We start from the raw sequence: 21,830 nt of genomic DNA, 5'->3' as shown, positions 1-21,830 counted from the left end.
TAGTAAGAGATAGTATATTGATTTTTGTAAAGGACATACTGTATATATTTTGTATATAATTATCCATATAAATCTAATATATTGAAATATGTGTAATTGTATTATTATGTTCATATATGAATTTCTCTTGTATAAAAAATCACACATATTTCAACATTTCCCCTTTTTATAAATGTTACAAAATATGACATCACTTTAATTCCTACTCCACATGAATTATGAAAAATATTTCAAATATATAAATCATTTATGTGTTAATGTATAGAAATAAAAATCAATTGCATCAGTTGCACATACATATATTTCCACATACAAACTTTAATTTAAATAATGTTAATATATGCTCATATATCAGATTTATATGGGTTGTGTTGTTTACCTGAATATACGCATTATAGAAATCATATAAATTATCATACATAAAAACAATGTCTTTAGTTAAAGTCACAACATTTGGTGTTTCCCTCCTTTATAATGGTTGTGTATTTGCAGATGTAATCATTTGCACATTTATTCACAGTAATCACCTGCCATAAGACAAAAAACAGTTGTGGTTCAATGACAAACAAGCTCCTAAAAACATATAATAAAAAAAAATCTGCACCACCTGTCCTCTGCAATGAAGTTGAATTTAAAGGCGGGGTGCATGATCTCTGAAAGCCAATGTTGATATTTGAAATCACCTAAACAAACACGCCCCTACCCCAATATATATATAATTTTTTTTTGTGGTCCGAGTCGGTCGGGGTGCGGGATGTTTATACATTGACCCCCGCATCACTGGTAGACATGCACAAGTGTGTTTTGCTACTCGGCCTGTCTCACTTTTCCAAAAATCATGCATCCCACCTTTAACGGCTTCTACTTGGATGCTGGTATAAGCTTTTTCCTGTGATATCAAATTCATAAACATACTTTTTAAATACAAGTAAAATATGTTTGATAAAATATATATTTTTCTGGTTTTACACCTGCACAGAAAGTGTACCAGCCTAGCATTTATAATAAAGTGCATATTACTATCAGCATTTTCATTTTATTTAGTCATAAAGATTACCTGGGGTTCACTGGATGATTGTGGTTGTACTACCTAGACATTTGAGAACATCCAAAAGTTTTTCATTTATCCCAAAATTCCAACAACTAGCTACTCATATTCATGAAATTTGTTTATAGGTAAGGGTTTTAAACAAAATATTGTCAATATTATAATAATTTTTAAATTATTAACTGCCGAGATTTGTACGGACAGTTGCCCCACCTGGCACTAAATGTATAGAATAAAGTGAAACATGTCATATGGGTGATTCTCACGAAACCATTGAAACACCACGGCACTAATGATTTTAGCTTTAAAATGTGTAATATAGTAACATTAAAAAGCATCAGAATTAACACAATACTGTGTTCTACCTTGCACAATGTGTGATTTCAATATAAGAATTGATAATTGTACATTTTATATCATTTTCTGCCGAAATTCTCATTACCGCAATGTGTCCGGCTGTGTTAAACATGCGTTATGTTGTAATTTAATCAAATTAACACAAAAATATTAAGAAAAAAAATAAATGTATGTTTTGCTAGACTACTTTAGATGACAGAAAAAATATTTACAGAATATTCATGTATAATAATAATGAAGAAAAATTAGGAAAATGATGTGTCCATGCCTGATGTTCTCATCCTCCGCAACACTTTTTGAGAACAGTTTAAGCACACATACACAATTTTAATAAAGTTTGATTTTGAGTGACCAAGCACATGGACCAGTTACTTCAAGATGGCTACCAGGTAAGATCATTTTTTTACAGTTAATTTGAAATATTGTCTTGTCAGAATGCTTACACGACATTTTGATTATCATTACCGCAACAGATGCTTATTAAATGTTAATTTAATTAATAGAAGCATGATACTTTGATTTTAAATGCATGTGCAGAATCTCCAAATTATGTTCTTTCAGGTTTGTCATGTCATTTTGAAAATATGTCAGTGTTGATGTTTTCTGACTGTTGCGGTAATGATATTTTTTAGGACTAATTTTTTAAATTATGTTACAAAAAGTGTTAAATGATAAGTAAAAGTTTTTAAATTAATGTTCCCATTTACTCCAGACTTTGTTTTTCAATGTCTGGTGGGAAAAAAAGTAAATTTAAGCAATTTTTACATTTTCATGCTTGACATTTTTAAAACCAAGTTTTCGTGAGAATCACCCATATATGTATCAAGTTATTTTTAAAGTACATAATGCTTCCAAACACAAAAAAAATGCATGTCATGTCAGTGACTCATGTGCAGTTCGATTGCATAAGCCAATCTGAGATTTTGGGCTTTATTTCACAATCCCACGTAAGAAACTGTAAAACCCTACCGTATGAAAACAAGTGCTGTGTTATGATTAGGATTATTTGCATCATACAAAATGTACAATGAACAGAAACCAGAGATTTACAGGGAAGTAAAGGAGTGTAACACAGTATTAATTCAGTCTTTTGTGGGATTTACAATGACGTACCAGTAATTTCTTTAAAAAAAAAACTTACAAAAGAAGCACAATCCACACTTGAGAAACCTTATCTTATAATCACAACACACGAATAAAAGACAGTGGAGTGGAAACAAGTAAATATGTGCCTGTGCCAAAATGTATATTGTGGTTTTGACATCCAGCCAGATGCATGAAACTCAGTTTAGGCTGGTACAAAAAAAGTGTTTCTTCACAGGATCAATTGTAATATTCACAACGTGATGTCTTTGAAAACGTCTGGCATCCAAGCCCCTGCATCAGAATTTATAAAAAGGCAGTAGTTTGACATTTTTGGGGGTCGTCTAATGCTGGATCAGTGACCCGAGCAGGCAGGCTACTGTTGTCATGACGATCAGTAATATCCTACATGGGACCGGCATCATTCTTGCGTTTACACCTGATAAAGAAATATATAGATAATTGATTTTGACCCAATCACAATAGGAAATTAGTTTTTAGTACAAAAGTATATGTTCTAAATATTAAATAATAATAACAATATAAATGTTTTATGTACATAGCATTTTCTTTATATAAAAATGTATTAATTGTAGTTTAAATGCCTTTTCCAGCAAAATACCACAGAGGTTGCCTGTAGCCAAATAAACAGGGAAGCATTTTCGTCTTGTTAAACCCAATCACACAATAGTGTATTTGTTGATAAATGCTAAGTCAGGGCTTACCTGAAGTGCACGCCTTTGATTCTCTGAACAAACCCATCTTCTTATTGGACTTAACAGAGTTTAGCTGTTCCTGGCTCACGTTACCTGGAAAACAAGTTTGAAGAAATATAACAACATCTCTGTTTCCACTTTTACTGAGTCTGGCTTTTCTAAGATATTTTTTAGTTTAGCATGACTTTGTTTACTTACTGTAATATATTAAAGAGCAATTACGTAAGGAATAATTGACGACGGGCCATTGAATTATAAGAAAATAATGCACACCAAGGTGGTAATGCGGCACGACGCGAAGCGGAGTGCCGTTACACCGCAGGTGTGCATTATTTTCAAATAATTCAAAGGACCGGAGTCAATTATTCCGCTTATACCACGGTTACCACAAACATTGCTCTGGTGCCTATTTTTAAGACATTTGAAAAATTAGGTGTGCGGTTTACAGAAAAATAATCAACACCCATAGAACATTTCTCAGCCAATCAGAATGCAGCATTCAACAGACCCGTGGTATAATATAAATTAAAATATTTTAGCTTTGTTTTTTAAGTCCTTAAAGGGACATTCCACTTTTTTTTTTTGAAAATTTAAAAAAAAATCAAATATTTTTTCCAGGTCCCCTAGAGTTAAACATTTGATTTTTACCATTTTGGAATTCATTCAGCTGATCTCCAGGTCTGGCGCTAACACTTAAAGCATAGCTTAGCACAATCCATTGAATCTGATTAGATCATTAGCATCGTGCTAAAAAATAACCAAAGAGTTTCGATATTTTTCTATTTAAAAGTTGACTCTATTGTAGTTACAATGTGTACTAAGACCGACAGAAAATTAAAAGTTGCGATTTTCTAGGCAGATATGGCTAGGAACAATACTCTCATTCCGGCGTAATAAACAAGGACTTTGCTGCTAAAAAATACTGAAACTCTTTGGTTATTTTTAGCGTGATGCTAATGGTCTAATCAGATTCAATGGATTATGCTAAGATATGCTAAAATTGCTAGCGCCAGACCCGGAGATCAGCTGAATGGATTCCAAAAAAGGTAAAAATCAAATGTTTAACTCTAGGGGAGCTGGAAAATTAGCATATTTTAAAAAAAAGTGGAGTGTCCCTTTAATTAATTTGACTTATCTGTATTATATATAATATATTAAAGGTGCAGTGTGTACATTTTAGCGGCATCTAGTGGTGAGGTTGCGAATTGCAACCAACGGCTCAGTCCACTGCTCACCCCTCGCTTTTAAAACGCATAGAGAAGCTAGGGTAGCCCCCACCGGAAAAACATGTCATCTTCGGAGACAACTTAGTAAAAATGTTTGTCCGTTAAGGGCTTCTGTAGAAACATGGTGGCACAAAATGGCGACTTCCATGTAATGGGACCCTCTGTGTTTGTAGATAAAACGCCTCATTCTAAGGTAATAAAAACATAACGGTTCATTATAAAAAGGTCTTTACCCCTGAAAATATAGTTTTGTATATTATTTTGCATTTCTGTCAACAGATCCTTCTTAAAAATACACACTGCACCTTTAACATAATATTAAAAGACCAAAGTATCAAACTTTAATAAAATATTAGAGAGGGGAGGGCCTACTTAGGGTCAGTTAGCAACCACCTAGCATATACCCTAGCAACCGCATAATAACTTGATAAAATCACTAAGAACACAATAAGCAATACCTGGCAACCATGCAGCCTTGTGACTGTGAATTTTGCATGACAGGATCTGATTTAATAAACAATTTGCATGAAACACCTTGCACTTTAGTTTCTCTCCTTATTTCCTCGGCCAGTGTCCTGTGCAACATACAAACCTTTGTCATATACCGCTATCCTGTTTCGGAATATTGCGTAAGATCACAGGGTCTCAATAGTCCAAGCGTGCATCGGATTACTGTGCAATTTCCCTTTTTTTGTGTCTTTTGAATAGAAGGGATTGTTCATTGTTTTGACAGACAACGCTCAATTCCATGGTTCATTCCATGGGAAAAGCAAAATCCATATTAACACTGCTGTCAACATGCATATCTGCAAATCACTTATGCAAATCTAAAAGTCTCAAACCCATTTTGGATATATTAGTATGGTATTTTGGATCATATTTTGGTATTTAGCATCAGATGCACGACCTTGTCATTCCCAAGTCCCATGCTCTACAATTTAAACTAACGTTACCTGACACCAGAAAGCTGACCTCCTGGCATTTCCCATCGGGATTTGTGGAAGGAGATCCTGGTAAGATGGAGACTCTAGACATGTTGAGGTTTAACACATCCGCCACTCTCTTACGGAAATCATACCTGTACAGAATAATACAAAACTTGTATTGCTCTTACTGCATCAAATGACTTAAAATTTACTAGAAAATTGTTTAGTTTGAGTCAGTTGTGACTTTTCCAATGTCTGTCAATGACCCTGAAAGTTATAAATATAGTTAATATCATTGCTAGTGTCATTGTAATAATATGAGTATGTGTCTGTATGGACTTAAACAAAATATTAATATAGTCCAAACAAATATAATAAAACATTGACCCAAATGGCCATTGTGACAGTTAGGGGTCTTCATTAACATAGCTCAAAATATTTTTATAGTTTAGGCTTTTGGCAAAAGTTGAAAAATCAGTTTTCTATTTGCTAATAAATGACATTAAAGTTTCCCCTGATATTTACATGTCAAACATCATATGAGTTTTTCAGATTTTGAAGATAAGTTGGCATTATAAGGCACGTAAAAAGTTGATCTTTCAGGTCAATATTCAGATAAAGATGCTCACCTGCTGAAGCTTGACACTTTGGGAAATATCTGTTCGGCAGAGGGAGATTCTGGGAGAATATCTGCACATTTGGTGGTGTTGTTCTTGAGTCTTAAAACCAATGACCTCTGGACAACTGTAGAGTTAAACATTGATGCATAACATAGTAATAGTTCAAAATTCTGTCATCATTTACTCACCCTCATGTGGTTTTAAACCTGTATGAATTGATTTATTCTGTTAAGCAGAAAATAAGATATTTTGATGATAGATGGTAAGCACTTACTTGCTTTTGTTTTTCCTACTATGGAAGTCAATGGGTACCATCAACTGCGTGGTTACCATTATTTACCAAAACATCTTATTTTGTGTCTAACAGAATAAAGAAATTTATTTAGGTTAAAAACAACATGAGGGTGAGCAATTGATGACATTTAACTTAAAAAGTAAGTGTTCCTGCTGCCTTCAAAGCCTTTGAGTTAATTTATTTTTAAAATATTATTTAACTCCTCCAAAAAAGTAAGGCCCCTATTTTAACAATCTAAGCACATGGACTAAAGCACACGGTGCACAGACTACACAGGCGTGTCCGAATCCCCTTTTGCTAATTTAACGACAGGGAAAATGGTTTGTGCGCCTAGCACACAGTCTAAAAGAGTTGTTCCTATTCTCGTAATGAGCAATGGGTGTGTTTTGGGTGTAGTGTGCAATAAACCAATGAAAGTCTCATCTCCCATCCCCTTTAAAATCCAGTTGCACTCGCGCCGTTGCGATTCCCTATTTAGATGGTGGAATTTGTCAATTGAAAAACTAAGCGGAGGAAGAAGACCACCAGTTTAAGATTGATGTTAAAATATTGCGTTGTTTTTATTTGTATCAAAAATTTTTTTTTTATTAAAACCTTTGGTTCTCTTTAAAAGTCATTTTCTTTCAGTCATGGAAGAAAAATTTGCAGGTTTTTAATTGCTGTTAAAGGAATAGTCTACTCATTTTCAATATTAAAATATGTTATTACCTTAACTAAGAATTGTTGATACATCCCTCTATCATCTGTGTGCGTGCACGTAAGCGCTGGAGCGCGCTGCGACGCTTCGATAGCATTTAGCTTAGCCCCATTCATTCAATGGTACCATTTAGAGATAAAGTTAGAAGTGACCAAACACATCAACGTTTTTCCTATTTAAGACGAGTAGTTATACGAGCAAGTTTGGTGGTACAAAATAAAACGTAGCGCTTTTCTAAGCGGATTTAAAAGAGGAACTATATTTTATGGCGTAATAGCACTTTTGGGAGTACTTCGACTTGGCGCAGTAACACCCTCCCTCTCCCATTATGAGAGTGAGAAGGGGAGCGGACTTTTCAGGCGAGTCGAAGCACTCCCAAAAGTGCTACCACGCCATAAAATACAGCTCCTCTTTTAAATTCGCTTAGAAAAGCGCTACGTTTTATTTTGTACCACCAAACTTGCTCGTATAACTACTCGTCTTAAATAGGAAAAATGTTGATGTGTTTGGTCACTTCTAACTTTATCTCTAAATGGTACCATTGAATGAATGGGGCTAAGCTAAATGCTATCAAAGCGTCGCAGCGCGCTCCAGCGCTTACGTGCACGCACACAGATGATAGAGGGATGTATCAACAATTCTTAGTTAAGGTAATAACATATTTTAATATTGAAAATGAGTAGACTATTCCTTTAAGGTATGGATAGCCTACATGATCATCTCAAAGAATAATTTACAAATATGCAAGAAAAGGTTTGTACACTATCAATACTTTAATTTTAAAGACAGGTACAAAGTCATCATATACAATAAATATGAATATATACAATAAATACGAATAAAAAAATTATAAATGCAATATTTGCATTTGTTTATAGCAAAACATTAAATTACTTGAAAGGCTACAGTTGAAGCAGCTCTTTACGCCTACTAAAGTCTCATAATCGATCCTTAGTTATGTCCAAGAGACTCGTTTGACTCGATAATCGTTTACATTTTAATCCTTTATTTTTTCATATTTAAAAACATTTGTGTGCTGCTGCTGCGCATCCATGTGTGTGATAAGCAAATGCACGTTGTCATCCCGTTTATAGGCGCATATTACTACCGTGCTCTTTTAATAACAAAAACAATATTGTGCCATTGACTTTAGACTAGGTTTTAGTTGGTCAATATGGCGTAGTCTATTTTAGTTGCCTCAAAATATCAACGCGTCAAAAATGCGCTTAAACACACCTCATTTTCAGACCAGCATGCCCATGGGCGCAAATGTATTTGCTTTTTAAACAATGTGGCGCTGACGTAAAAATGATAACTGCGCTGGGCCTAAACTAGCAATAAACACTTGCGTCGCGCATTGTGCCGGGTGTATGATAGGGCCCTTACTTTTAACATTAAAACCATAAAAACCATTTTTACAGTATTTTTTTAAAACTCTAATTTATATAACATATTGAAATCATCCAAATGTATTTAGAGTTACCTGTGAAGTCTCCAGTCAGCTGCAAATGAACATCACTGTACAACTGTCTCTTAATAAGACTAATAGACCCATGTCTACCTGTCAGATCTCCAACTGCACAAACCAGAGGACTGACCTGAGAACAGCTGCCGTTCTGCAAGAGAAAATACAGATATTTTTGACTTTACTTTACAGTCTACAGTCTAGTTATGATGTTTCTACCAAAATCGCATTTGCAACTTATGGACATCAAGGGCCCTATTTTAACCATCTATTCAAAGCGCAAGGTGCACGGCTCAAGTGCATTAAGGGTGTGTCCGAATCCACTTTTGCTAGTTTAACGACATGGAAAATGGTCTATACGCCTGGCACACAGTCTAAAAGAGTTGTTCCTATTTTCGTAATGGGTAATGGGTATGTTTTGGACAATAAACCAATAAGAGGCTCTCATGTATATAATATATACATATTTTTATATTTAGCATTTTATTATACTTATATTACACTATATTTGCATTAAATATCTTGGATGACCTGAAGGTGAAATAAACCCTGTGTAAGTGAAATAGCAATTAAAAAATCTAAAGCAAAATAAAAAATAATTCATATCATTCAAGGTGTAAATACATCTTCTCTCACCTCTGTTGTCATGTTGAATGGATTATACATTTCTAAATTTCCAGCACACGCATGCCCATCTGATCCCACCTGCCGTTCAGAAATGTACCACAAAGCCTCTGTAACCTGCAAACAGACACGTTTATTTCCAAATATAAGTTAAAGCTTTAAGCAGATGTCTTCTGAGATTAATCTGTCTTGGATAAGTCTGAATAAATCTTCTAACTTACATTAAACGATTGTGATGTTTGTAAATCCACCTCTATAAGGACATCGCCGTAGCTGCCATCTGAAAAACTCTGTTGAGACTAAAAACACAGTACACCGTACATCACACAGGGTGAATTAGATAGCTAGACAGACTCTTAAGTCTTAGTTGTTTATTTCTGGTTTTCATTCATGCGATTCGTCCTTTAGCATGCAACATGCATGCATGTGACAGATCCATCTGCGTGCAGTAGAGATAAGGTTCATATCGTCCCAGCAGGATAACCCAAGCAGCATCACCCTGTTACTATTCTCCCCTCTCTCCCGCCCCTTCGTCCATCTCAATCCAGCATTATGAATGAACAGTGTCATCTTTTTGTGGCAGATTTAAAGTGACGGTAAATTTAAAGCTGAGTAAAGAAATATAAGATTAATTTGTCTTATTTGCTATTTGTACAGCATTGAATTCCACTCAGAACATTTCAGAGACCCCCCTCAAAAAAGCGAATTATGTAATGTCTTCATATAAATAGATTACTCCAAAGTGACTTACAATGCATACCAACGTTTTTTTATCAGTATGTGTGTTCCCTAGGTTCGATCCCATGACCTTTTGCGCTGCTAACGCAGTGCTCAACCACCGAGCTATCTAGGAGTATGCATGTGTCCTATTGACCATTCTTACCATTTTTACACTCCCGGTTACTGTGTCATTGAAGTTTGCTTTTGCGGTCACCCAGTTTCCATCAGTTGAGGTCCCTGCTGTGATATTTGCACACCTCGAACTATAAACAGTGAAAGAAACAACTTTAACTGATATGAAGAGCTCAGATGCAATGGGTGTGAACCCCACCTCTATCAAAAATTAGATAATGAAAGTAACCAAATGCTCTCGGTACGTATTATATGTTCATCAATAAATATGTTTCGCTTCAAATCCGCTTAATCCCAGCCGTTCAAAAATACAGTTTTTTTAGCAGAATCAGTTAAACGGTAACTTCTGAGATAAGGTCTTGATTTAGACTTACACTAAATGGGGAACTGAAACAAAATGCAGAATTGTGAATGAAGTGCACCTGCCATTATTTTCCTCTGAACCTTACTTCTGCTTCGGTTTTTAACAGTTCACAGAGAAGGAATCAAGACCAATTTAGAAGATTCAAATTTCAATAAACAATTCTTATGAAATCCACACCGCAGGTGACTTGTCTATATATCTATATATATAGTCACTAACCTTGAGCTGTTACTGTAATGTATGACCAGTGATCTTCCAATGATGCTGTTAGGTCCCGAAAGCGGCATGTTACTGTCCAAGTACAGGTTCTGGAAGTCATTTTGACCTGTCAGTGTCCCAAACTTCCCACTAATGTCACCAATTTCATACTGGTCAACCGTGCCATTTCCTGATCCAGGAGATGAGGTAGTGTTCACGAAAAATGGGTTTAAGTGACCCATGATGTTGAGTTCAGAGCAGGGTTCCTCACCGCTCTTGATAGGGAGAGTATGGATGTGGTAGCCAGAAGCGCTGGCATTGAGGCCGGTAAAGGAGATGTTGAGGATTGTCGGTCCTTGAGGAGAGACTTGGGAGAACTGGATGTGACCGCCAGAAGATCCGGGCCCAAACCAAGAGTTAGTGTGAGCAGAGGGAAAACGAAACAAGGTGATGTTTGCACAAGCAATCCTTGGAGCTGTACGATTAGGACCATGCACCACTAAAGAGCGACCAATCATTCCAGAAATCCAAGAGGTTGTGTCTGTAAAAAAGCTCTTGCTGGCCACCACACCAACCTGTGGCTGTAAATCCAAAGTCTTGTGCTTGCCAGAAATATCTCCAACTTCACAGGCAAAAGCGCTGTCTGGACCACAATTAATGGCATAACTACTCAAAGTGGTGTCTATGCCAAATGGGTTCCAGTGTCCACCGGTGGACAAGCAACGACTTTGGTCCATGTCAGACTCTGTGCTGATGGGATAGGTGTGGACGTGCCAGTTATGGTTTTGTGAGGCTGGTGTAGAAAGCTGTCCATGGGTTAAGTCCATAAACACAGAGACATCTGAGTAAGGGTGACTGCTGAGCTGAGTAAACAGGACAGTCCCCACCACCGGACTTTTAAAAATTGCCTTAGCGACAGTCACTTCACCGGGGTAGCCTATACTTGCGCATGCAAATCTAGTTCCATTGGGCTGGTGTATCACAAGGGAACGTCCCACGATGCTGTTTTGCCCAAACAGAGGTAAGTTCCAGTCTTTGAAAGTGGCCTGAAAGCTAGTTGTATTCTCCAGAGATCCATGCTTGGCACTCAGATCTCCCACCTCATAGAGATCGTGAGTGGAACCTTTAGGAGGCGGATACGCAGGGGCTTGAACGCTCACATTAAATGGGTTCCAGTGACCACCGACATTGTTATTACTACAACTGAGCTCAGGGGGAGAGGTAATTTCGGGTACGGGAAACTGATGAACGTGGTATGGCCCGACTCTTTGGTTCAAGTTTGATAGGTTAACCGTAATGGTGGTGAGATCAAAAGGAGATGCTTGATAAAAGGTGTAGTACCCTTTAATCCCTCTCATGTTTAAGATGGCTCTGACTTCTTTTATTGGAACAGTATAGATCTGTGCACACGCATAACTTGAACCTAAGTTTAGGAGAGCAAAACGGACTTCAGAACTGAGGGTGGGGATATCCAAGCGAGACTTTACTGGTTCTAAAGGTGACCCAACATTTAAAACACCCAACTTTGTAGGGCTTGTTTGTCCTAGACTGCCCAGGAGCGCAGTGCAGTCCGTTGCAGAGCTTTGCGAGATGAAGATACTCACATTTTGTAAAGTACGGGCCTGATTGACGTTTCGTAAATCTGAAAGAACACTGGCTCCTGGATCTCCAGTCGCTTGACGGATGTAGACGTTTCCAGCCAATGGACTGAAGAATCGCGCCTGCCGTGTTTTGACCTGAGTCTCGGGCACGAGTCCAGCACAAACTCTAATGTCATTACAAGTCTCCACCAGCACAGAGAGTGCATCGAGACGCGAGCGCTTAGCAAATAGATCAGATACATTCACCAAAGTCTGAGACGTATTTATGGAAAACGTGAAGACGTTGTCACCTATGTGTGATTTCTGACAGGGCGATGCAAAATGGCCATACATAACCGGGAACGTGGTGAGAGATATGTTAAACCATTGACATGTGCTCGTTCCTGTGAGGTTGATGGTGGCCTTCTGATCTGTGGAGTTAATCAGGACCCAACCAGTGACTCCCATCATGTTGAAATCAGCCTGGTACTGAAGACAGGACGCAAAACCTGAACAGAAGAAAAAAGGGAAAATGTTTTCATCCCAAAGCACACAGTTTAAAATCTAGATCTCTACCTTACTTACAACGCACAGTGATGCTATAGAGTGTTCTTCACATCTAACCCTGGAGAGCCGGTGCCCTGCAGAGTTTAGCTCCAACCTTAAATAAACACACCTGAGCAAGCTAATCAATGTCTTTATGATCACTAGAAAATCACAGGTAGGTGTGTTTGATTAAGGTTGGAGCTAATCTCTGCAGGGCACCGGCTCTCCAGGGTTAGATGTGAAGAACACTGCTATAGAAGAACCATTTTTGGTTCCCCAAAGAACCATTCAATTTAATGATGAGATCAGGAACATTAAAGTTTGATTTTAATCATTTGCATTACCTTACTATGTCAATATTAAAGATTAGGGCTGCAACAACTAATGGGAAATCGTTGACAACGGATTTCATTAACGATTAGCTGGTCTGTGACATCACATGCTCCGCAACACCATTGTACTTTTAAACTGTTTCTGTAGGTTGATGTTTTTCTGCTTTTACAGTTTTAAAAGTACACTTCTACACATGAATACCCAAATTTAGTGCTCTATTTAGCTGTAATAAGTATTAAAACTAAATGAGTAAATATTTATCCAATTAGTCGATTAATCGAAGAAATGATCGTCCGATTAATCGATTATGAAAATAATCATTAATTGCAGCCCTATAAGCCCCAAAGTTACATTTTCACAGAATGGTCTTTACATTATGTAGGATTAGTTAGGGAAAAGTAAATAATTAAAAATTACTTCAGCTGGATTTGGTTACAGGCAGGGTCACATATCACTAACTTTAAATACGTTCAGACACGAGCAGGTGTCAATGACATCATTTCTAAGAGATTCTTTAATAGTTAACTTCATTCAGGGAATAACCCTGTTAAGAACATAAATAAATAATAATTTCACAGTGCGTTACAACAACACAGATCAACAAAACAGGCATGCTGGTGTACACATGCATGTAGAAAAACGCCCATCCCCGATTTTAAATCAGCCCCATGGCTGTTTTTGTGTAATAGGGTACAAAGGTTAAATTAACGGTTTACCTAAAACAGCTCATATATAGCTACAGTACAACTAAGCTTTTTCTAAAAAAAAAAGCCCTGGATGTATTTAAGTCCTCATGCGCAGTCAAAACTTTACACTGCAAATGTTCCCATCTCCCAAGACATCAACCTGACTTTGTTTGACCGCACCTTATAAATTGGGCACCTAGTCATGTATGTGATACTTTGTGAAATACAAGTGTAGCCTGTGAGGTCAATGAATAATTTAACCATAAAGCAGATACAGACTGTGACATGGTGATCAGATAATTATATGAAAAAATATCTGGTAACACTTTACAATAAGGGTTAGCATTTAATACTTCTACAGCATTTATTAATCTTAGTTCATGTTAATTTTAGCATTTACTAATACACAATAAACAATTGTATTAGCATTAACTAACATACACAAGGATTAACATACAGTATGATACTGTTAGTTCATGTTAGCTAATGCATTTACTAATGCAAAAAAAAAAATATTTTAAATACACAAATAAAACACAATCATATTCACTTTAGCAAATCTAGACACCCTTCATTAATTTAGCAAGGATTCTCAACTTTTTTGTGTTAAGATGCTTGAAACGTGCAATGTTAGGATGCAAACCTTAATTATTTTGGTAAAATAATAAATCAGTACTTACCCCACGTAAGGAACAGAAAACAAGCCGGTAGCAACATGTTGACAGCTGTTCTCTGCATTTGTGTGTAAGCAAGAGGTAGAAAATAATCTCTATACAAATCTATATACAGTAACCATTTGTGTTTGCCTAAACTGTGCGCTTGTATGTGTGTTTAATCCTAATGTGTAGCTGGTTTGAATAAGACTGTTTGCTGGTCTCTTCTATAGTCTGGAGGGAGGGGATGGGGGAGTGGTTGGGTGGGCAGGACATCCTGTGTTCACCACAGCTGACATAACATGCAAAATAACATTTACAAATACACATATTACATATAAACATCCTTCTTTTGAATTAATAATCAATTTGAGACATTTACGTATCTCTGAATATCTGAAAGTCTTGATGTTTTTGTTCTTCATTTATTCTTATTGCTGAGGAAAAAAAATCGAGATTTTAAACACATGTTATTATCAAAGAATTTACAGTATTTAATCATTTACTTAGTATTTTGCCTGATGTGTTACCGATGGGTTTGTTTTAAGTCAGGTTCAACTTCAAAGTCAAGATTAAGTGAGTGAACTCCATGTTTTTGGGGTGTGATTATTTTAACATCTCTCTTTCCTATCCCTCTGGTTTCCTATTTCTGGCAATTTTCTTGTGATGTGACAACATAACACACCTCTGCTAAATATAGATGAGTGCATTTAGTCTACCGTAAACAGCTCTTGAGGTTCTTCAGCTGGTTCTGCTTTAGATAATGATCGCGGTGGCCTGAATTAAAAGGGCCGTTGACAAAAGTGGGGTGTGGAGAGACATACAAATCCACAGACATTGGGTATAATGAATGAAATAAACAAAAACTGTAATAAAATACAGAACTGAAACATATAAATGTATGTACAAGGATTAAATGCCCACAAATGAAGGAACTGGTCAATCCTTTACTAATTTAATGCCTTTCACTTCATTATGTGTAGGCTGCATATTTCAGTTCTCAGTTCTTTGTTAAAATGATAAGTCAACACAAATAGTGTTTAGGATTTCGTGTTATTAGTATTCTGTTTTAAAGTGTATTTCAAGTCTATTTGTATCTAAATGTCTAGTCTTCAAACTTTGGGGATATACTATTTCGTCGTTGTCCGATGAAAACCACGTATGTCCATTTTGCCGATTTTGAGATTTTTCAACGGATTGAATGTCCAGGTTCATTTCCGTATACAGTATGCATATCTAAATGGCCAATGAAAAGTTGGGAAATCATGTCATCTGATTTTCACGTATATCCATTTGGTGTCAAAGCTGTCAATCACGCCGCGTATCTCCCGCCCTGTGGAAGCATTTCGCCGGTCTCGTGAAGTTTCATCGAAGCTCAGGACTGGATAGCCGAATAAACACAGCCTGGTGAGACGATTCACGCGTTTACATGCATACTTTTCCCCTGCAGATCGGATCACAGAGAGTACACCACCCCCTTCAATACGATCCAAATTTGCATCCGATCGTCCTCAATCGTATTGATTAAGGTGTTTACATGAAGGCTTTTCAATACAATCGAGCCATAAATATGATTACAAACGGATTATTTGGTTGCATGTAAACGTACCTACTGACTTTCCATCATCGAGGTAAACGTTTCCTTCCTGACGCCAGACGTACGTCTAGGAGTGACAACATTACGGTAGGACTGTGCAAACAAAGTATCTGTCTAGCATTACCATGTCAGTGTATTAATTTATTGTCCCTTCATAGTTTGCAAGAGACAGTTAATAAATGTATTATTAATTAATTAATTAATAAACTAAGCGTATTTAATAAACCAAGAGGTAGGCTATTTAATAAACTGAGGGTATTCATCTGTCAATATGAAACGCAACTTGGCCATTCTAATTAATGATCGGAAGAACGCGTATCGACCACCGCTACTGTAAAATATGCACGTATGTCCATTTAAACTACATTTTGGTCAAATGTGGATTATATCATTACACTGGCAAGAATATGGTGCATGTAAAGATGCCGTACCAAGTATGGCAATGCTACATTCAACTGCTTTTGAAATACGATGTTTTTTTCACTTCCTGAAAAATAACCGTTTTGGACATACGTGAGTTTCATCGGGCAGCGACGATTTGGTATAATATAATTTCTGTAATTTAATTCAATTCAATTTTATTTATATAGCGCTTCTCACAACTGGTAATTTTTTCAAAGCAGCTTTACATTAATAGAAGCAGGGAAATTTGCTGCGGCTATGAATCAACATTATAAGCGAGCGTATTACTAATGTATCGTATAGAGGAGGGAGCTAAATTAAGCCAATGAAGTCTGACTCCCTGGGTTGAAAAACTCCCTAGGAGAAAAAAACCCAGACTTTTTTCTAGGAGGAAAAAAACCATTGGGAGATATATATATATATAGTATATATGTAAACAAGTAAGGAGATTTAACGGGTTCTGCCGGTGGTCGTCGGTCAGGCATCAGCTGGGTATCACGTTGAAGGACGGCTAATAAATTAGGGATGTTCCGACCTTTACATTTACCGGAACTGGGTCTGTTTGTCTCATTGAAAAGACAGGGACAGAGAAACAAAATCCTATTAGCATAGGGGCCGTTCACATGTAATGCAAGTGTCACACAGTGATGCGGCTTAAGTCAGCTCGGTTCCAGACAGGCTAACTATTGCGGCATAAGTATATTACCCATAGTTGAGTATTTAGCAAATTTGTGGGCCCAGGGCGAATCTATGTATGGGGCCCCCCATCTGATCTTTAAAACAGAAACAGAAACTTGTTTGACTAAGGCCAGAAGCCCCACTGTCGTCGTTAATACTAACGTACAGTGGCAAACGGTCCTGTATGACATGATATTCTCAAGACCATGGGAAACGCCAAAATCGCAACCCGAAAATACGTGCCAAATTAAGACTCAACCGTCTACTAATTCAAAGTTTCAATATATTTCTTAAGAATATTAATAAAATGTATCATGCTTTGAAGTGTTGATGATAATAAGGTTTTAATTTATTTATTTATTAGGTTGTACAAGCTAAGCTACTATTGTGAGAAAAGTACCATTACTAAACAAATTATGTGAAAGCTTGGTTAAAACCAAAAGCCTTAAGATTAGATTTGAAGTTATCTACTGTGTCTGATAAATCGATCAACCGGTTGGTAAGATCAAACAGTACTAAAATCATACTATCGCTAAGTATTTAGACTCAGCCTATAAAATTGCCCAGATTTTTTTATACATTTGATAAAATCACTTGCTTTTTGTTTGACATTTATTTAAGTAATGAAATCTGGCTCTTGAATTATATGAAAAGAAAGGCCAGGATATTTAGCAAAAAACGTTAATTTATAGGTAGGGCTGTCACAATGATTAAATAATCGTCTTATCGCAATTGTTTGACCTCATCGCGATGATTTCAGATAACCGCAATTATTGCACATCTCTCTAAAAACACAAGGGGGAGCTGCAGCGCCTGTATAAACAAGACCCTATCAGATGCCGTTCCTTAACTGACAGTGTAACGCGATAAATTGCAAAACCATTCAATTCAGTGGAAAAAACAGCATTTAAAGAATTGATGCACAACTTTGATAAGCAGTATATGAACTGCCAGGTAAAACATATATTTCCAAAAAAGCAAAGGATGCTATTCTTAAGGATCTGTAAGGAATAGATTTTTTGCAGCCACTACAGACATGTGGTCCAGTACTAATATGACCTTAGTAGGGTTGGCTACATAAGGCCTGTTCTGGTACAGTATAGTAAGTTTATTTTGATTGCATTCTTTTTTTTAGTTATTTTTTCAGACACTTTATTTTGTTTATTTCTTATGAAGAATTTTCAGTTTTTGAAAAATATATTCATTAAATAATAATTACTTTTAAATATTTGTTATGTGTATTAATATTTACTGTCAGGTAAACCTAGCAAAATAGTTAATTTAAATAATCACAACGTGTAAGAATTATTTCATGAACAAACAAAAAAAATGAGAATAAAATGTCAAATCCCTAAAACAGGCAATTATTAACTGTCAGCCAAATATCATAACCGTGACAGCCCTATTTATAGGTGAATTACATACCTTTAATACCTTTATAACTAAAGGGTCCCAAAATGTGAAGGACAAATTCATTTGGGGGATCAAAGAAGATAAATATGTCTCTAAAACAATTTTAAACGTTGTAAATATAATATGATTTGTGAAATTAAATTTTGTGATCACTTTGGGGCAATTTCCCAGACAGGGTTTAGATTAACCCAGGACTAGACTAAATTCCAGATGTGCAATTTGAGACAAAACAAGGATATATGTTAAGATGTGTCAGTGCTCAGTGCAAGATGTTTTTAAATTAAAACAGCTCATATATGCATTTTAATCTGGGATTAGGATAAGCCCTGTCCAAAAAACCTGCCCCTTAAACTTCCCTTTAAATCAGGACCAGACTTATTTTCAGGCCTGGATTTTTAATCATTTATACCAATCCTAATTTTTCTTTCCCAAATTGACAATACCAAGAAAAAAACGAATTTTAATCAAATCAAATAACCACTTTGTGTGACGACTTAATCAACTTTGTGTTCATATGTGGTCAAGATCACCTTGTCACTTAAAATTTTATGCAATACAACTTTGTTAGGTATGAATGTTAAAAATTATTATTTTGCCCAAAATAGACGACAACGTGTCTTTTGATGATGTGTGTCAACGAATGTTTTTAGATTTAATTAACTGAAAAATTACACAAGGAACAAGTTAACTTACTATTTAAGAACCAACTTTTTTTACAATGTACCAGTGAATGTCTAAATACCAAAAACTGCTGTGCTACTGAAAGCGCTGCGATATTCATAAATACAATTTTTTGTTGTCTACTTGTTTTACTTGCATCGTGTTTTTTTTTAAACATCTGGTGGTTTATAATCAAAAATTGAATCCTTTATTAACTAAATTGTACTGTGGAAACCTTATAATGATACTTTTTTATCTCAGTTTTTTGTTTTGTTTGTTTGAAATTTAATAATAGTTGTTCAGTTTTTTGTGAATGTTCTCCTAACTTCTTCTGGGTTGGAAACCAGTTTATACCTCAACCCACTGATATGATAATACCGCAATACCTTTTTACATGCGTACTTTTTGCAAGGTTCCTTTAATGTGGAGGCTGTCAACAATGCATTTTTACTCATATTAAAAAAACATTGAATCATCCCCCGGCTGGAAAACTTTATTTATGTGATGCATTGTCCATGTGGGTTATGTAAGACGAGTACACAACCAAACATTCATATTGCTGAATTGAATTGCATGATTCCAGGAGTCCAGTAGCACAGCATTTTTGGAAATTCGGTTTCTACACAACAATACATTGGTATAGAGGCAGTTAAACTACCCCATAGAGGGGGCAATATCAAGAAATTACTGTTAAACGTGACACATTTACACTTTGGATACAGTCACCTAATGGTCTTAAAGGTGCAGTGTGTCATTTTTAAAAGGATCTCTTGTCAGAAATGCAAAATAATATACAAAGCTACATTATCAGGGGTGTATAAAGACCTTTTTATAATGAACCGTTATGTTTTTATTACCTTAGAATGAGGCGTTTTATCTACATACACCGAGGGTCCCCTCACGTGGAAGTCGCCATTTTGTGCCACCATGTTTCTACAGAAGCCCTTAACGAACAAAAAAAAGTTGTCTCTGTCGATGACATGTTTTTCCGGTGGCGGCTACCGTAGCTTCTTTGTACGTTTCAAAAGCGAGGGTAAGCAGTGGACTAAGCCGTTGGTTGCAATTCAAAATCTCACCTCTAGATGCTGCTAAAATTTACACACTGCACCTTTAGTAAAGATTCTGATACATGCCCTACTGAAAAACCAACATAAGCTGGTTTCAGCTGGTCTAGCTGTTTTTTATTACTTTTTAAGCTGGTCTAGTTGGATTTAGCTGGCCAGGCTGGGAGGACCATCTTAAACCAGCTACTGCCACCTTAAACCAGCTAAACCTGCTACCACCTTATGCTGAGCTTTCAGTAGGGTGTCCTTTCCTCTAATGTGTGTTGTACATTTAGGATGCTTGTAATATTTTATTTAAATAAGTTTGGCAGTCAGGTGCTTGTTGTTTTTGTTGATATGATGTTTTGTGGTATTTAAGGGTTAATGATCTTTGTTATAATAATACTTTGTGAATGACCTGATGATGACCAATTACTTTATTCTTCGGTTCAACAAAACATACAGCCTGAAATCCGTTTAAAATATATAGTAAATTATAAAAAATAAAACAAAACTTATCTGAAAAGACATCAGCAGGTGGCGCACTTCACTGCGTGTTAAGTCACTTTTAGTATGTTGAGGTGTATCTTACTGTTTGTGTGAACATTTATTAACATAAATCCTCAAGGTGTTCATGATTTAGAATGTGTTTCTCCTTAACTACATGACAATAAATATATTTTTTAGATAAAATCCTATTGAGTATGATGTTTTCTTTTGCCTCATAGCTTTGAAAACACAAACACGTGAACTTTCCACTTTCATAAAAATAATCCTGATAATTTACTTACCCCCATTTTATCCAAGGTGTTTGGCTTCATTTCTTTATTTGTATATTACATTCCAGGATTTTTTTCAATTTAATAGACCTCAACAATTTGTCATTTTCTACGAGAAAAATTAAAAATATATACTTGTAGATCACAACTTCTCATTTTGCACGCCAGCGCGACCTTACATGTTTGCGTAAGCACGTTGAAAAGTCACGCATCACATATGTGAAACGCACATTTGAGGACCATTTCTAAACAATAAACTGACATAAAGACATTAATTAGGATCATACAACATACAACAACGTCGGAACGGTCCTCTTTCTCCACACTTGAAAACATGAGGGCGGTGGTTTCGCATACGTCAAGCATGACCTTTCGACGTGACACATTAGGTAAGGTCGCGCTGGCGCGTCACACGGCCAGTGCAAAAAGAGAAGTTGTGCATTAAAAGTGCCTATTTTTATTTGTATTTCCGAAAATAACAATAAAGTTCCCTTTGAAAGTTTGAAGCTGCGTTGAAACTGCCATTTTAAACTGCATTAAAACTGTGAACTTTAACTTCAATATAGTCTATTGAGAAACGTATTTCTTCTTGACTGAACAAATAATGACATCAACATTTTGAATGACATGGTGGTGAGTGAGTTAATTATCATGAAAGTGGAATATTCTTATTTTTATGTGATCTTCATATTTCTGCGTCCTCTCTTCACCTTCAGCTTTGATTTCTCTCTCTCTGAAACCACGATGCAGATTTTATTATTGATTTAATGCTGAATTCTGAAATGATCACTTTATATATTGGGCGATAATAAAACTACTTAATAAAAATGTGCAAGCCCAGATTTGGTGATGTTACAGATTCTTGTATAAGCACAACAGCTTCCATAGTAATGAAAATAGATTGAATTAAGTTGTTGATAATAAAAAGGCCGTTTCTCAATCCGAAGGCTGCAGCCTATGAAAGGTCACACTTTTATAGGCTGCATACG

The 21,830-nt window shown here is 36.1% G+C and overlaps 1 protein-coding gene across 2 annotated transcripts; it reads right to left on the bottom strand.

Annotated features, from left to right (window-relative positions):
- Nucleotides 1–298: 298 nt before the first annotated feature.
- On the bottom strand, nt 299–20,931 carry cusr (Copper-only SOD repeat protein). 2 transcript variants are annotated; one of them, XM_055218144.2, is made up of 10 exons: nt 20,854–20,931; nt 10,493–12,560; nt 9,941–10,040; nt 9,279–9,356; nt 9,070–9,174; nt 8,452–8,584; nt 5,986–6,100; nt 5,384–5,508; nt 3,214–3,297; nt 299–2,927 (listed from the first exon to the last, which is right to left on the bottom strand). In XM_055218144.2, the coding sequence occupies exons 2-10, from the start codon at nt 12,520–12,522 to the stop codon at nt 2,833–2,835; spliced, it is 2,865 nt and encodes a 954-aa protein (XP_055074119.2). In that variant the 5' UTR covers nt 12,523–12,560; nt 20,854–20,931; the 3' UTR covers nt 299–2,832. The 2 variants fall into 2 exon arrangements, with proteins under 2 accessions (XP_055074119.2, XP_055074118.2); XM_055218143.2 differs by lacking the exon at nt 20,854–20,931 and adding an exon at nt 14,297–15,931.
- Between the last annotated feature and the right edge of the window lie 899 nt (nt 20,932–21,830).

This window comes from Misgurnus anguillicaudatus, chromosome 23 (genome assembly GCF_027580225.2).
Source record: "Misgurnus anguillicaudatus chromosome 23, ASM2758022v2, whole genome shotgun sequence".
NCBI lineage: Eukaryota > Metazoa > Chordata > Actinopteri > Cypriniformes > Cobitidae > Misgurnus > Misgurnus anguillicaudatus.
The sequence above is the reverse complement of the archived record's forward strand: the minus strand, read 5'-3'. Positions and strand labels throughout refer to the sequence as shown.

What these genes read in the sequence shown, in the direction of transcription:
- cusr (XM_055218143.2), bottom strand. Translation starts at nt 14,354, where the DNA reads ATGCAGAGAACAGCTGTCAACATGTTGCTACCGGCTTGTTTTCTGTTC. An exon ending in CATTACAGTAACAGCTCAAG is followed by an intron (nt 10,041 to 10,492) that starts GTTAGTGACTAT and finishes CACTGTTTATAG; the next exon opens with TTCGAGGTGTGCAAATATCA. An exon ending in TAACCGGGAGTGTAAAAATG is followed by an intron (nt 9,357 to 9,940) that starts GTAAGAATGGTC and finishes CTGTGTTTTTAG; the next exon opens with TCTCAACAGAGTTTTTCAGA.